The 17,496-nt window shown below is 40.7% G+C and overlaps 1 protein-coding gene across 1 annotated transcript in view; it reads right to left on the bottom strand.

The window, feature by feature from the left end:
• GTF3C1 (general transcription factor IIIC subunit 1) overlaps window positions 1-17,496 on the bottom strand; it is a 73,808-nt gene that overhangs the window by 30,459 nt on the left and 25,853 nt on the right. Inside the window, exons 13-23 of the mRNA XM_050968518.1 lie at window positions 16,885-16,988; window positions 15,054-15,226; window positions 13,733-14,032; window positions 12,952-13,097; window positions 11,831-11,928; window positions 9,799-9,895; window positions 8,846-9,023; window positions 6,740-6,881; window positions 3,295-3,430; window positions 1,834-1,915; window positions 373-558 (exon numbers count right to left, since the gene is read on the bottom strand). Coding sequence (XP_050824475.1) covers window positions 373-558; window positions 1,834-1,915; window positions 3,295-3,430; window positions 6,740-6,881; window positions 8,846-9,023; window positions 9,799-9,895; window positions 11,831-11,928; window positions 12,952-13,097; window positions 13,733-14,032; window positions 15,054-15,226; window positions 16,885-16,988 — 1,642 coding nt within the window. The remainder of the gene's footprint in view (window positions 1-372; window positions 559-1,833; window positions 1,916-3,294; window positions 3,431-6,739; window positions 6,882-8,845; window positions 9,024-9,798; window positions 9,896-11,830; window positions 11,929-12,951; window positions 13,098-13,732; window positions 14,033-15,053; window positions 15,227-16,884; window positions 16,989-17,496) is intronic.

Raw genomic sequence — 17,496 nt, 5'->3', positions numbered from 1 at the left:
CCCTGGGGCTCTCCATGGGAAGAGAGCTCTGAGCTGGGACATACCAAGGGTGATTGCAAAGCTGTGGTGCAACCACAGCAATGGCCAATGGGGCCTAGCCTGAGATCTGTGATTCTGCAGCTAGTATGAACGGCGATACATGCAGCGAAAGGACAGTGATCCAGGATGCTGCTATGCTTCCCAAAGCCAGCACACAGTCCTATGGCATTGATAGCTTTCTGTTCACCAGGAGGGCAACCCAAGGAAGTGACCAATGAAAGCTTTTGGTTACACAAAAGCTCACAGTCACCACAGCTCCTCTGAAGTGATGCCACAGCCTGCAGACTGCTCAAAACAAAGCTTCTTTTCCTGACAAACATGCTACTTATTTACCTCTCCTCTTCTTCTTTGTCTTCTTCCCAGTGTCTTTCTTAAGCCTCTTACGTTTCTGGTTTTTTCCACCTCTCACTCTCTTGGTTCTATTCTGCGTTGCTTCTTTATCAATCTCAATGCATTCTTCCTTCTGCATAGGGGACTTTGTGCCTTCCCTTGCATTTCCCAAAATGTTTATTTTATTACCTACGTAGAAGTACATTTACACCAGTGGAATTTTATAGCAAAATATGCAATGCAATGCAATGTTAAGCAATCAAAAGTCAAAATACAAAGTTACATGAGAATATACCACCTAACCTTTGCCCGCTTCTGTATATACATTATCAGTGTAGTCATGTAATCATGTATTATTTCTCAAACACAACACAACAATAGGATTTTCCCCATGTTTAGATATCCGTATCCCTAAGGAAACATAAGATCATGTAGCTGAAGACTGCAATGTGTTGCACATGTTAAATACAAGAGGGTAGTTAAAGTTTTACATTCAACCTTAGGTTTAACATTTCCTTACTGTGATGTTGTACGAGGCAATCTTAATATTACTGCAGCTCTATTGCATTTCATTTCTTCCAACTTATTGGGAATTAAAATCAAACCAAATTTGAAGAAAATGGTTTGGTAGTTTCAAAGTTACTAACTTTTGAAGTCAGCAAGTGAGCCACCTTATCTCAATTTAGTGTTAAATTAAACTATTCCACTTGATGATTTAAAAAAGTTAATAATAAAAACACCCACACTGCATAGATTCTCTTCAAACATGGCTTGCAGTTTATGTATTTCAATGAGCTCTACAAAACAAGACAAGTAGGAAGAAAACTTGGAACTTGGGCAGGTTTTAAGTTTTGAATATTTAAATTCATCAGGACCATCATTTTCATCAAAATTCATCATTTTTAAAAGCTTGCTAATTGCATTTTGCCACTAGTCTATAGACAGACTAAAGAAGTCTGCTGTTCATATGCAGTAAGTCATTTTCAAAAAAACTCAACTTTGGTTAAAAACAAAAAATCAATATTCTTTAAACTAAGCAGAGGGACCTCAATAAGGAAAAAAATTCAGCCACAAAGGACTGATGTTTTAGAAAAGTATGAAAATGTGAAAACTGTTTTAAGTTCTACATCACAGTAGGAAGTATAAGACGCCTGATACAATTATGGCTATAGTAGAAAGATCTGAAACAGCATCTGGCTTGTCAGTCATGTACAATGTATGTCTGTCTGGCCTTTCTGCAAGCTGCTCTTCTGAGACTCTCCAGGATGAAGTACAAATGACCAAATACTGTCTCACACATCCAGAGATAGGAAAGAAAGTTAAACTACTTCACTGTTCCAGTAATGACCTAGAATGTCTCATATTATGGGACAGGTGGAAAGAACTCATATCATCACTGTGGGTTTAAGAAAGAAGATCATAGTTCTAATGCAATTACAAATGTTATATGTGCCATTATGTTACCTCCAGTACTGAGTGGAAGAGGGTGTTTTGTTAAGAAAGTCTGGAGTCTCACTGTAAGTCCATTTTCAGGAACGGCACTTTCCTAAAACCAACAAAACATCCACGAATATAAGATGTAAGCACCAAGGAGTACATACACTAATATTAATAAATCCAAGAAATTTCTGAGAGAAGAATGTGTTTTGGACAGTTTTCAGAAAGATTTTTGATATAAGCAGTAGAAAGACTGCTGGCATGAGTCAAGGTTGATCTAATAATGTAGTCACTACTAAATATATGGATAATTTAAAAACATTTCTAAAGTTGCATTGAATCCACCACCATTGTTAGAAGTCCTGAACTTCATACTAATTACTTTTCCTCCACACATTTTTACTTGAAGGAGAGAGGAACTAATAATTTAAGGAATTCGTGATGGGGGTATCTACAAGGCCATACCATAGTTAAGACGGAGCAGCAATTTCTCTATAAAAAATTGCTTTGTCAAAGTGCTCTAAACGCCATATGAATTTCCAAGAAGCAAGAAATACACACAAAACACAAACATTAGAAAACCAGGAAATGTAGATTTCAGGTAATGCTTCCCCCACCATACTCCATCCAACCATCTCTCGAACCTGATGGAAATAGCAACAAAGCAGAACTTTAGCCATTCCCAACAATATCTGCCATTTTCTGTGTGGCCACTACAACTCCAAATCTGTACTGTTATTTGCATGCTTCCATGGACCTTCTGTGCTGCACCATTAATACTGACAGTATATGTGGTGGGCTGACAGACACCACTGAGAAAAGTATCTCAGCAAGGGATCAGAGGCTTTTGAACACTTTATACTCCTCTTCCCCTCTCCCTGAACACTTCTTTTCTTCCCTAACCTCCATATCTTAAAAGAGCTGTACAATACTGTGATCTCCCCCAGTGACTCCTAAGGGCTGCACTCGCAGAGGACAGAGTTAAGGTCAGATGTGGGAATGGCACAGAAGCATTATCCTGTACTGACAGATTTTCTAAGGTTTGTTGTGTGCATTTCATGCTTTTTGGAGGTTTCAGTGTTCAGCTACCAAATTCCACATTCTGGAAGCGTACAAAGCACTGCTCAGTAACCTTTCACCCTCATATTAATTACATGTTTGGGTAGTGAATTCTCTTTTGGCTGAATGTGCCGGTAAAGCAAATGTCAGTAAAACACATGTACTGAAGGGAACTATAACTCAGACAGCATTTCACGATGGAGACAAATTTTCCATCCACTGAACATCAAAATTCACCATGGTAACTATTCATTTGCCATCCGAGGGTTACCTTTCATGTTTTTATTAAAATGTCTTGATAAGGAAAAACCTTACAAGGATATGTAGCAAACTAGAGAAGCAAACATTTCTATTAATATTTCAACAACTCTTAAGTCTAAATAAAGTCAAGCCATTGCTATATAATAAATCCACTTAAAAACCCCTTACCTTCCTAGTTTTATTAATGATATAGCTTGTCCAGATCCAATTGCGTTTTAAATGTCCATAAAAGCTGGAATCCAGACCCCCAGCTCCCATCCCATCCCCAGGAATACATCCATCATCCACCACATCTCGACTTCCTCTAAGGAAAAGAAACAAAATACATAGTAACAGACTTGTTAGACTAGCTGACAAGATACTTGCTAGACGACTTTGTGTACATCACAAAAGCAAAATAACCAACAGCTAATGAGTTGGTGCAAAACTGCAGGAAAAGGCGCACACTCTATCATTCACAACAAAAAGTTGGCAACAATGTCAGCTTTTCTATTCAGCTCAGGTACTCAGAATCCAGTGAACTGACTTTTCAATTTTAGAGAAAAGAACTGAATATTAGAAATTGCAACCAAACAGACTGCAGAACTGTTAACGTAGATCAAACTGCAGGACCAAATTCTGCTCTCACTAACACCTGTGCCACCTAACTGGAGATAAAGTTTGCCAAGCTGAAACTGAGATTAGAATTCAGCTAACAGAATTTTTAATCGAGATAGCACAAAGGCCTAAAAGAACACAGCTTTATCTGTAAAATGGAGGTGGCAGTGGCTCACACTCGATTACCTTCTGAGTTTGGGGCTCATGGACTTGGGTCAATAGTCAAGGTGATGAGATGCATGGAAATAAAGATATCAGTCATTAGAGCTGAGATTTGAACTCATAGGCTTCCGGCTGGCAGTGCAAGGAATTTTCATTTAGGTTACAGAAGAATTTGATGGGTCTCACTCTGAGTCAAGGGTGATGGAGGTTCCCTCAGAGGGTGTGCAGGAGACAGAACTTTTTTGGGGGCCCATCTATGCCAGTGGAATGAACTCCCACGGGAATTAGAGACCTCACCACTGTCTGCTTCAAATGAAAGATGTAGTTCTTCATTCTGCTTTCTCTAACACAGAGCAGCATCTGCATTAAAACGAACACAACACCCTACCAAAAAATCAAAACACTACACTAAACACACAATTCCTAGAGTATAAAACCGGAAAGGACCACTCTGCTCTAACCTCCTGCACAATACAAGTCAGGGAAGTTCTCTGGCCTAATTACAGTTTGAACGATAACACATCTTTCAGAAATCTAATCTTGATTTAAAAAATTGCCAGTGATGGAGAATTCACGTTGTCAATTGTTCCAATAGTTAATCTCCCTCACTGTTAAAAGTTTGTTTTATTTTCAGTCTGAATTAGTCTAACTTCAACTTTCGGCCACTCAATCTTGTTATACCTTTGCCAGCTACGGTGAAGAATCCATCATCAAATATTTGTTCCCTATGTAGGTACTTATCAACTGTAATCAAGTCAACCCTTGATAAAATAATCTCTCTGGTCCTACTCAAGATCCAAATTTATGCATTAAAGAATTGCATTAGCCCTTTTGTCCACAGTGTCATATTGGGAGCTCATATTTTGCTGATTATCCACCACGATAGCCATATCTTTTCAGAGTCACTACATCCCAGGATAGAGTTCCTCATCCTGTAAGTATGGCCTGCATTCACTTGTCTGAGATGTATACTCTTCCAGTTAACCACATTAAAATGCATATTGTTTGCTTGCACACAGATTACCAAGTGATCCAAATTGCTCTGTATCAGTTTTACGTTCTTCATCATTTAACGTCCTCCTTTCCCTCCCACACATTTTTTGTGTCATCTGCAAACTTTATCAGTGATTAGTGTGCGTTTTCTTTCAGGTCATTGATAAAAATGGTAAACAGCATAGGGCCAAGAGCCAATCCCTGTGGGACCCCACTAGAAACATAACACCACCACAATGATCTTCCCTTTACAATTACATTCTGAGACCTATCAGTTAGCCAGCTTTTAATCCATTTAATGTTCGTCATGTTCATTTTATATCTTTCTTGTTTTTTAATCAAAATGTAATGTGGTACAGAGTCAAATGCCTTGCAGAAGTCTAAGAGAGAGGATGAGTGAAAGAGAGAGAGAGAAAGAAAGAAACCGGACAGATATTTGTCACACTGCTTAATACACTATGGGGAGGCACTCAGAGATGATGTTGAAGAAGGCAGTATGTGAGAGTACTGCATAGCAATATTGTCACTCCTAAATACACAGTATTTATCTTGGAAAGTTTTTCATTTATGAAGAAAAAGTTACAAATCATGAGATTAAAAACTACTACTCACACAGCTGATACTTATTAATGAGCTCATGTGAAGCTATACATGGAGCAAGGCACAAAGCCCAGAAAGTTTCATATTAATTGCAAGAAGGTCTTAAAACAAAAGATAAGACAATCTAGTTCAAATGTCGAAAAGTGGTCATTTTAGAACTCATCATTTTCTTTATATCATTCCATTTTTCATTTACCCACTATGAAAAAGTCAAATATTAGACAAGATAATTGTATGAATTTTTTGTTGAAGGTTTAAAATTCCTGTTAAGCTTCAGCCTTAACTATGCTGTCACAACCGGCTCCAGCATAATTACAAGTCATAACTAGGCAGAGATAATTTTTTAATAGGCTATCAGACAGTATTGTGATGGGGACCACTTAAGGAGCTAGACAGACAGAGCAAATGAAAAATTCAGCCTGGCAACATAGTTCACTGGAATCAGGTTCCTCAAATGCAGTACAAAAGTACTGCTACTAACTTAAAAAGCATAGGGTGGGATTTACAAAAACACCTGAAAAGCACAAATTCCATTGACCTTCATGTCACTTAGGTACTTTTGTAAAACCCAACCATAGTATTCAACTTTTTGGAAATACTGACTGATCAATAACAGACTCTGGGGTTACTTTATTACAGCAGAACAGAAGGTTAACCTTCACTCGTATTTTTTTTTTTTTTAAAGAGCATATTGCACGACATGTGACTTCCATTAATGCTGATGGATGTTCTACGTATATATCACAATGCAGCATGTGCAGTTACTGACATTACTGGATACATAACAATGAACTCATAATAATCAAAGCACAGAATTAGGAAAATGTCTCCATGCAGTTTTTGAAAGTCTAGTCATGATGAAGCAAAGCGTTACACAGGATTATATAGAAGGTGGACACAGAGAATCTTCAAACATTAGTACTGCCAGAGTGGTGCTTCTTAATCATCACCCAAAAGTCTTCAACAACACTCCTTGCTGTTGGATACAGGAGGAAAATTGAGCCCAGTTTTCTCACTTGGTAATGCATAGCGCTGGTCACTTCACCACCACCCTGGTCTTTAAATTAGCCTATTAACTGAAAAAACAGAACTGATCAACTATCTGGCCTATTAGTTAGATGGACTCCAAAATGGAAAGACAAACCAGAGTAAGTATTATGAGGCTAACTCAAACACTATCAGTCTAATACTCTTAAAATGAACTGTTCTGTTCTTAATAACCCATCTACTCAGTGATGCAGAAAGCTGGAAAGAAACATACAAGGTGTATTTCTCCATTGCACACTTTCGTTCAAGATTGTGTTTATCCACTGCTGACTCCTGTTCCATCTGCACATCCAATGCGTTGCTGGTCTCCTCACCCTGAAGATTACTTCTTTTTGCACGAGGATGGCGGACGACTCCTAAACACACAAATGTACTTTGGTTACTATCAGTATGAAGAGTTATGTTCCAATCTCTCCCCCAGCCTGCTTCTGGCTGCTTGCTGCCACCATGGCTAATAGTTGGGCAAATGAGTGGGGCAGATGTTTCACTGAAATAGAAATGCTAAGAGAGTCAGGAACACCCGGGACCACTTTCCTTAGGTATCAAACATGCTGCTTTCATAACGGAGTCATTTGGGAGGCTCATGGCCTGGACCTTAAATTCCAACACAAAATTCTACTTAGCACAGGAGAGTGGTGGTGGTACCCATCAGGGAGTAGGCTGCACACTGATGCTCTGGGCACAGACCCCAGAGGTTAGAGTAGCTCCTTGGAAAATAGACTGGTAATAGTCCTCAAGAGACAGCTAGTTCAGGATTGCTTGAACTCAATGTGAAGCAGCCATGCTATGTCCCTTTCCAATATGCCCCCTACATTGGGGTGGGGTTGGAGGAATAGTGCAGGATGGACCTGTACCAGCTGAGAGCTCCCTCACATCGTGGGAAATTCTGAGCTGGCCAGATCCATTTGGGTTTTGGCCCTTTGTGCTGACAGAACAGCAGGATGAGCCTTGAATGCAGAAGAGCACCTGGCCTATACGCTCAGTACAAGCTGAAGCCTAACACATAGTTTTGCTGTCTTCCGTCAAGGCTCAAAGCAGACAATTTGTTAAAAACCCTAAAACTTTCCAAAGCATTATGTTGGTGGCACAGTACACAAAACCCCATATTACAGGGAGCCAGATGTAGATTATATCTATGACAGCCTGGTAAACAAATACTACTGCACGCTGCCTGAGAACAGCAGCACAATTATAGCACTGCCACAATGAACATTGGCTCAATTAAACAAAGTTGTCTAATGCCTTCTGGAAAAAACTGCTTCAGTATAAAAAAGAGGATTAAACTGCAAACGGATCATTCTGCTAGGCTGCTTTCAAGTTTCAGAAAAAAAAAAGTTGCTTTTCGTTTTAGAAGCTTTTGCTCTTTAACCAATTATTGCTATTGCACTACTCTACCTTTACTTAAAAAAAACAAAACAAAAAGACACTCCTCCATTGCGAAAATACACCTCTACCCCGATATAACGTGACCCGATATAACACGAATTCGGATATAACGCGGTAAAGCAGTGCTCAGGGGAGGGGAGGGCGGGGCTGTGCACTCCAGCAGATCAAAGCAAGTTCGATATAACGCAGTTTCACCTATAACGCGGTAAGATTTTTTGGCTTCCGAAGACAGCGTTATATCGGGGTAGAGGTGTACTGTAACCACGTACAACTGTAATACTTATTACTTCGATGAACCTGTACTTATAGGCTATGTCACTATCTAATGGAAGGTTTAGCAACATGGTTCTCAGAAAAAAAATCTCTGCCTATGCTGGTCAGGGAAATCCTGATAAAATCATGTTGGCAACAAGTATTTTTTTAGCGTGCTTGGCAAGGACCGAAGTAGGCCTTGTAAGAGGGTGTGGAGGGTGTGAGGGGGTGAATAACTTGCCATGTAACTCTGCTCTAAAGATATTATCCAGCATGAGTCTCATTCTTGGATCTCAGCTCTATAGCATGAGACTGACAAACTCCAAGTCCTAAAGTTTTCTGGTCCTCAAGGGCAGCAGCCAGGAGTGCAACATGCCCTGTTCTGTTGATTGTGCTCCATGTTGCACCTTAACCCCTGTCCAGTCAGTTTCACATTACCCACGCCCCAAATAGTGCCAATCACAAAAATCAATCAAGAAGGTTAATATTTCAAAACCTTAGACAATAAGCTGCAGAACAGACAACGGCCAGATACTTGCCCATAGGGGTTCAGACACAGTAAGTTAAAGGTGACAAGACCGAATCTGTATTACTTCATGGCAAAGTGCCAGGGATAGTGTGAGAAGCATAGGGTATAAAAGATGAAGGTGGAAATGACAGGGAATGCTGGATCATACCATACCTAATGGAGTATTAAGGCAGACACACTGCAAATCAAACCAGAAGTTTTCTACGTCCTGCATAGTGTTCAAAACATACAAACGTCTCTCAAATGGGCGACTGCTTTGAGCCAGGTTATAGTGAGGGTCACAGATAGTAGTATCAACAATCACTGCATTTCTCTTCATATAGACGAATACCTGTGAAACACACAAGGTTTCAAACTGGTAAGTAAAATTGCTGAAATGGCTATTTTAGCAGGACATACAACTCCATCTATTCCAAGTGGCCCATACTGGCAACAACCACTTTGCACATTGCTGTCATCTTGCACAATGATGGCACTTTCTGTGATTAGGGAACCTATTCTGGGTTCTACAGAGACAATATATCATCACCCAATGGCTAGGATCAGGAATACAATTCCAGAGACTATCAATTGTGTTGTGGCAGAATATATCACCTGGTCAAGTCAGAATTTTACTGAAGTAAACTATTTATGCCTGGAATTCCCCTGTTCCTTATTGGTTGGTTTTACCCTGATTACATAGCCCACTGTGTATGCAAGAACTATTGTCTTTAATTCAGTAATGAATGATTGTGTAAGTGTGTTTAATCCCAAACGGACACCTTTCACAGTTATGTTTTCAAAAAGCCACATCTCCCAAAGGAGGATTTACATGGCACCTCAGTTCCCAGTAATGGAGGCAAACACGGTAAGCCTGATAAGTCCTAGACAGGGTGCTGGCATTCTGGAGACTTCCAGATCATCACTGCACAAAGTTTGTAAGAATTTGAGTCTCGTTCCAGAATGGTCAGAAATTATCCATGCAACTTCCAATATTTCACTAAAAATTGCACAGTTGCATCTTAGCCCAGAGCCAAATATTTAAGCTCATAGCAAATTTAAAATCTCTTATTTTATCATCATCGGAATAAAGAGTAGAGTAATATTCAAGTTTTAAATAAAATTACCTGATCTTTATCTTGGAATTTCTCTGTTGGGCCAAACTGTAGTAGCCCCATGCAACATAATCTCTGCAGGTTTTCCACCACTGAAAAGATGTATCTCCTGCAACATAGTTGGATATGTTACATTCTGTATTCATGATAAATTTAACAAATGTGATACATGTCAGTAATTTACACTAAACTGCAAAAACCGGCACAAGCAATAACATCTTTAAACAGACATATTAAGTAGTCATATAACAACTCAAAGGATTTTGGTGTTCCTTAGTGTAGGAAGCAAAATGGTTTCACCAAATCTAAAACAAGGTTACTTAGTGCATCAATGAAAACCAAACCTGTATTTTTAAAAAGTAAAATCTGCCAAATGTTTGAGTTTAACTGATTAATAAACAGGGGCGAGGGCTCCAGTTGGTCAGCAGATAATTTCATTATAATTTGAAAGAGAAGATACCTGGCTGTTGTATCTGGACTGATAGAATTGCACGTACACTGTATTATAGGAGGACTTGGCAATGATCCCCAAGTGAAGATTGCCTAACACTATTAGACCCTGTTTTCTGTTCCTTATAACTTCGGCAAACTAATCATTCAGTCTGAAATATTTCATGCCAGATGTCGCCTTGAGGCTTAATTTTTTGGGAAGTTTCAACAAAAACTGGCTCTTTCCAAGAACAAGGTTAGGGTAAAATACACTGTTTAGACCATGTTTAAAAAAAAAATCTTACAACTGTTTAACTGATAGACTTCAGTGTCTCCAAATGCTGAAGCATGAACTTGAAATTTGCCAGAAATGGCTGCTGGGATCAGAAAGGTGCTTTCTGGTGTTTCCATGAAGACCCACCCACATTTGGCAAGTTATAAGCCTCTGAAAAAAATCCCTTTGCATATGCATGGTAGAGATTTGTTTGAGGCTGGCAGTTAAAAATCTCTGAAGATTTCATCTGCTCCGAGCATGCTCTTACTCAGGGCTGCAGGAGCCAAGAAATACATTCCCTGAAATTGCTCCTCCAAGCTCATGGGGACTGCTATGGTGCCAAGCACCAGAACAGAGAGCAGGAAGAGGGTCTGTGCTGTTCTCTCAATACTTCCCATGCTGGTGCCCAGGAAGCATGGAGGAGAAAGAGGAAGCTGCCTCCTGGAATGCAGAGGGTGACAAACAAAGGGACAGTCTGGGTGTGATACGAGCAGATAGGCTGGTTTGAAGCAGAGATGGGGAAAAGAGTAGTAACCATTAGCGGTTAATCTCAAGAATTTAGAACAGAACCCAAATTCCCACATCTCAGCACTCCTTTGCTGTATAGCAAACTGCTATGACACCCACTGGCGAAGTCTCTCTCTGTCTCATCCTCCTCTGCTGGCTGGTTCACGGAGGATAACAGCCTCCCAGTGCTACCAACACACTAGTTCAAATGGAAGTCTGTGCTGTTTAGCTAAAGGTTTCAATCCTGTTGACTCATGTGGTGGGTTGATACAGTTCCACATGATGAAATTTCTGTTCTCTCATGTTGCTTTTTATTAAAATCTAGGAACTTACACTCAAAACATTACAGTTGTAAAATCAAGAACCCAAAATTTAGGAAATTCCAGATTTAAAATTGCCTGTGCCACTCTGTTTGCTGACACAGCATGCTGGATGAGTTAAGTGCCAAATCAGGATGCTCTCCTTTGGGAAGAGAGAAGACAGTGCCATAAGGTGAACCATCCAGGCCAGAGTGCTAGCCAGTTGGCACTGCTCTTTCACTGACCAGATGCCCTGAACCATCTGATATTCTGAATGAGCCTAGAACAGCACCTGTCACAATGCTCCCCGTATCCCTGGAGACCTGATTGATGTGAAAAATTTGTTCATTCTCTGATGACATGGACAATCTTCCTAGATCCCAGTCACTTTACCCATCCGTTTTTCATCTTTTAGAGTATAAAGTTCTTCTGGACAAAGAGTTTGTCCAGTGTAGTCTTTGGGAGAACAATCAACAGCCCCAATTCCTCCCCACAGCCACTTAGTTTGACACATCCCACCAACACAGGTACTTGCCTCTTATAAAGAAGCTGCTGTCGGACTGACCTCGGAAGACATCTGATCAGTGTGTGTTTTTTTAGAGGATTGTTTAAAAAATCCTCAAGCCCATCCACCTAAAAATAATTATTTTACGATAAGATCATCAAAATGTGAAAACTGACTGAAATTTTATCAGAACACTTACTTGAGATTAACTAGTCTTCAAAGTATCACACTCAGTGACAACTGCCTTCAGAATTTGTTTTCTTAACAACAAATATCAGCACCAAGAAGGATGTTCAGAGAAGAACCATGAGAATGATTAAAGGATTAGAAACCATACCATATAGTGATAGATTCAGGGAGCTCAATCTATTTAATTTGAGAAAGAGAAGGCTAAGTGGCGACTTGCTTACAGTCTATAAGTACCTAAATGGGGAACAAATGTTTATAGTGGGCTCTTCAATCTAGCCAGAAAAGGTACAACAAGATCCAATAGCTGGTTGGAAGTTGAAACTAGATAAATTCAGACTCAAAATTAGGCGTACATTTTTAACAGTGAGAGCAATTAGCCATGGAACAATTTACCCATGGTGGAGGTAGCTTCTTCATCATTGACAATTTTTAAATAGAGATTGGATGTTTTTGTAAAAGATCTGCTCTAGGAATTAGTCTGGGGAAGCTCTTTGGAATGTGTTATATAGGAGGTCAGGCTAGCTCAGGGGTCGGCAACCTTCAGCACGCGGCCCATCATGGTAATCCGCTGGTGGGCCGCGAGACATTTTGTTTACGTTGACCGTCCGCAGGCACGGCCCCCCACAGCTCCCAGTGGCCACAGTTTACTGTTCATTACTCATGTTAATTCATTTTACCAGGCATAAGCTGTGTTCTGTGAAGTCTTCAATAAGTCACATGCAAATTATTCTCCTATGAATCAATAGCACTAGAGTGCTGCTCATCCTGGATTGATATTTTCTTCTGGAATCAAACTGGCAAGAACTGAAGTTAAATTTCTATGGATTACCAGCTGAAATTGATTACATAGTCTTAAGAGCAGATAATACAGACTAAGCATGTCTGCTGCTTTCTAAAGTACTGTTAATAACACTGGACGTTACATCATAAAGAATATAAATTGCAAAAGGAAAGCACAGTACCTTGTAGCTGACTTGCACTATCTGGATAAAGATGGAGAGAGGCAGGCAAAGAAGAACATCACTAACAAGAGCCCAGCCATACCCAAATTCCCTATGTACTGGAAGAGGAGGGAGGTAGCGCATCCACGAAATGTCATCCACATACACTAGAGAAAGGATGCTGGTTTAGAGTCACAGATTGAACAAAATTATTAGTTCTAGCTGGGGACCAGTTAAGTACTGGAAATCTAAAACCAGGTCTACCTTTGTAAACATAGGAATTGCAATACAGATTCAAAGCAGCAGTCCACCTAGACTAGTATCCTGTTTCTGCCAGTGTCCAGTACCAGAAGTTTCAGAGGGAGGTGCACTAATTCCTGCCATGGGCAATTATGGAATAACCTGCGCTTAGAAGAATCTTCTTCCTATACTCAGGCAGTGAGTTGTTGTCTTATGCCCACCATTTAATAACGGGTCAGTCAAAAGCCTTAGATCCAAACCACCTCCTTTTTTGAGTTTGCAAAAGTACATGTTCTCCATTTCCAATATGTGCCCCACATTGTAATCATGGCTACAGCGTCCACAGCTGAAGTCTGAAATTTTAATATATGGCAGTACCAATCCTTTAATGAGGGCCAGAGTGCCTTAAGAAAGCTTTGAGGAGGTGGTGTTACAAGCAATTGTAACAACATTTCAGCATATGCTCAGTGAGTAACTAGCATTAAAAGTGGTGAGGATTCCCCCACCCCAAGAATTCCCCCATGTAGACACAGTCCTGGTCTGATGAGGAGCCAGTTCTTACCTGTCTCATTACACAGATCCACTTCAGACTCCCGTGCAGGGACTTCATGATTCCCCATGCACGTAGTCTCTGGTGAAGCCTCATCATCATCATCATCTCCTGATGCACTTGGATGGGTTTCAGGTACAGCAGTGTTTATGTCTAGTACCTGCGGGCTGCCTCTTTTCTCACCATCATAGCATGTTTTCTGTTGCTGCCCATTTAAAGGATGTCCGTAAATTAGGTACCAGAGAAAAATGTGGACCATTCTTAAACGAGGCATTTTGGGAAGAAAGCCAAGGGAACGCCCAAGTCCTGGAACTGTGAAGAAAAGAAGATGAACCACTGAATGCAAAGACAGAATAGATTAAAAAGATAAAATGGCTAATTCCCTAAAATTGAGGGAAATTACAAGCTAAATTGATTGGGAGGAAAAATGTAGACACACAAACTTGCATGAAAGTTGGAAGCTGTTTAAGAGGAGTTTATCAGATGGCCAAAAAGCCACAATCACAAAGAAGAACTTTGTGTAAAAGCCCATTCCGGTTAAGAGAGGAATAGAAGGACGCAATTAGAAATAAAAATGCAATATATAACAAACAAGAAAGGAGAAAATGACAGCAATCAATATAAATCAGAAGTTATGAAGAGTAGAAAATTGATAAGGGAAACTAAAAGACATCAGGGAAAAATTCATGGCTGGCAGAGCCCAGGACAACAAGGATGAATTTTTAAGTAGATCAGGAACAAAACAAAGGTATTGGCCTGCTATTAGATGGAGATGGTAAAATTGTTGTTAATGATGCAGAAAAGTTCAATAAATATTTCTGTAAAGCAATTAGCAATCCTAACTTTTAAGAGTTGTTGCCAGCACCCCTTGACCTGTTCTACTTCACCACAGTCTTGTTTTAGTATGCTCTAATGCATATTTTTCTGTACTACTTTATTGTCACACAGTAGTACACAGTGCATGTGTAGCAAAGGCTATAGAAACCCCCCCCATGTTATAGTAAGTGACCAACTGAGCTATAGTTTTAGCATCCCTGTTGGTGATTGTGGATGGAATGGGGGTCTTTAATTGCTGATGAAGAGCTGGGCATAGCCACCTATGGGAACATTTTCCCAACTGCAGTCACATCACATAGGAACTACTGGAGCACTAGGGGCAACTACATTTCACTGCCAATGGCTTTAGCACATTGAACCTAGGAAGTTCCCACCTGGATTTCACTCTAGGGCACAAATCTGAAGTGTGAGGATCTCTCACACCCTGTACGTGAGAAATGGAAAAGTTTCTCCAGTTGTCTGAATTATCTGACAGATAAGTAGAAGTTAGTTTTACCTGTAACAGGGTGATAATTTTTTAGCTGTATTATGCCCATTTTCTCATCAGTTTTCCTTGCCTGGCCATTATTTTCAGCGTGATACATTTCCCCTGATACAGCAGCAGTCTCTTGCCCCAGACCATCTTCCTCTAAATGCTCTTGGGGTGTTGGTGTCTGGGGAACTTTAATCCTATATAAAAATCACACATCAATATTGGTACATTGATAAAGTCAAACAGGCACTAATATAATTAATTCTACAATCACCGGCCAAGGTGTCAGTCACTGTTCTGCAAGAAAATCTTCACACAAAACCAAGACTAACTCCTTTCCTTGCAAATCATTACTGAGGAAAAGGGTTTTTCATGTTTGCTCTCACGAGGGAAATAGTAGGGGGTCTCCTGGTGAAGGATGTGGGTCTATTCGCAAAGAACAAAAGGATTTCATTGAATGGACCTTGGAGTGGGCTGCACAGAACCAGGGCTTTGGAGCGGAGCCCGGAGCAGCTCCGGAGCAGTGGAGCTGCAGGTTTTTGCCTGGAGCTGAAGCACAGCTCCAAAGCCCTACACAGAACACCATTCCCAAAGCCACCAGGACAAGCCCTTATGACTGGCTACAAGAGAGAAGTCACTCCAAATAAAGAGAGCATCAGCTAGAAGCTTCAAAAGGGGAGAGTGTGCAGGGAGCAACAAGAGGTGCTGCTGCCTTAGGCTGTGATTCTCCAAAGGATAGTAAAAGTTTCATATGTTGTAGGAGACAACAGCTGTAAGTGAGGAATGATTAAGGTTGTGAAGTATGACTCCTCCACTGAACAGATGTGTGAGCCTGCCATCTAAATGGAATGTGAGTTTCGAATGGGAAAGCAGCTCGAGGAATCAGTTCTCCCCACGCAAGGGATAAGAAGTGTTGAGGAGGAAACCTCCAGCCGCAGTTGATAGTCTGGGTCACCTCAAGCCCTTGGGTAATGGTGTGTCATGAAAGCTAGCAGGAAGGGCCCCCCTCCTAGTGACATGTAAGTCCCCAGGTGATGGGGGAAGAAGTTGGGGAGATGTCCTTTCCGTACTACTTTTGAATCAGTCAGGAGGTTATCAGATATTTCATGACCCCCGGGATAGGTGTGTGTGTAGGAAGCAGTGGCTCTCATGCGCTGCCACACGCTGGACTGTTTGAATGCATGTGACCAGGGAGGGAAGCAATCAAGAGGCTGTCAAGTTTCCTCTTGGCCTGGATTTTGTAAATATGCAAGAAGCAATCAGGGGGAGGCTGTCTCTGTTCAACAATAGGATACAGGTAACCACTGAGATAGTGAAGTATATCTGGCATGAGACATTCATAGTTTCGACAAAAAACAGAAAGCAGACGTCACATGCCTCTTTTCAATAACCTAATCTTTAGACATAAGATCTTTAATTGGGACCTGTCCCTAAGATTTGCTAGAGCAAGTGAGGCTGATACCAGACAGACCTGCTGAAAAATTAGAACTGCCAGGCTTAAAAGGTTAAACTTTGAGTTAAGGCTTGGGATTTAAGAGGTCTGTGTTCTACTTCTGGCTCTATTAGACTTCCTGCGTGATTTTCAGCCAGTCTCAAATTTCCATGCCTCAGTTTCTCCAAAGTGAAGCTAATACTTCAAAAAATTCATCACTGTTCGAGAGTGGCTCAGCTATCCCACCCAGGTGTGCCACAGACAAATGTAGAGATAAATAACCAAACAAGACTTAAGGACATAACACAGACTAGCCCTATGCATTATATGGTGGCACAACTAAGGAAATGAACAAACAGTTTGGAAATAACAGGAATCTCAGACTGCAAATATTGGAGTCACTGAATTGTAGTCAGTACTTGCCTGTTTGCTGTGCTTGAGTTGGAGATCCGGAAGCGCACTTGCTCAATGGCACTTTTTACCAGGGGGTCATTAGGATTCACCGAAGGGTGAACGACAAACTCTACCTATACAACAAAGTAAAACCAGAAGAGTGTATAGAGGAGATTTACTTATATGGAGTCAGAGCAAATAGAAATTAATCACCATACAAAAGCAGTATTATCTGATGCCCTGCACATCCTTTATGTTTTACATTAACGGTTCCCAAGCTGTTATCTTCACATCACTTGTTGATGCTCCATGATCAACTGGCTAGTCACACGGTGCAGTTGTTTCCAACTGCCTTGTCTGGACTTTTCACTGTAAAGAGCAGCCAGTAAAAGCAGCTGAAGCCAGGCTGAAATCCTGGCCCAACTGACATCAATACCAAAACTCCCCTGGAATTCAGTGGGAGCAGGATTTGATCCAGGGATAAGGAGCCAACTACATAAGAGGAAGAGAGGAGACAGGAGCTGCCCTCAGACCTGAGCCCCCCATGAGGCTTGATATCTCAGAGGGAGAAGGAGAAACAGAACAAGTAGGTGTGGCCCATATTACATTTGAGAACCATATACATTTAGAAATGTTTCCTAG

Source organism: Gopherus flavomarginatus, chromosome 9, assembly GCF_025201925.1.
Source record: "Gopherus flavomarginatus isolate rGopFla2 chromosome 9, rGopFla2.mat.asm, whole genome shotgun sequence".
NCBI lineage: Eukaryota > Metazoa > Chordata > Testudines > Testudinidae > Gopherus > Gopherus flavomarginatus.
This window is presented reverse-complemented; position numbering and strand designations above follow the sequence as displayed.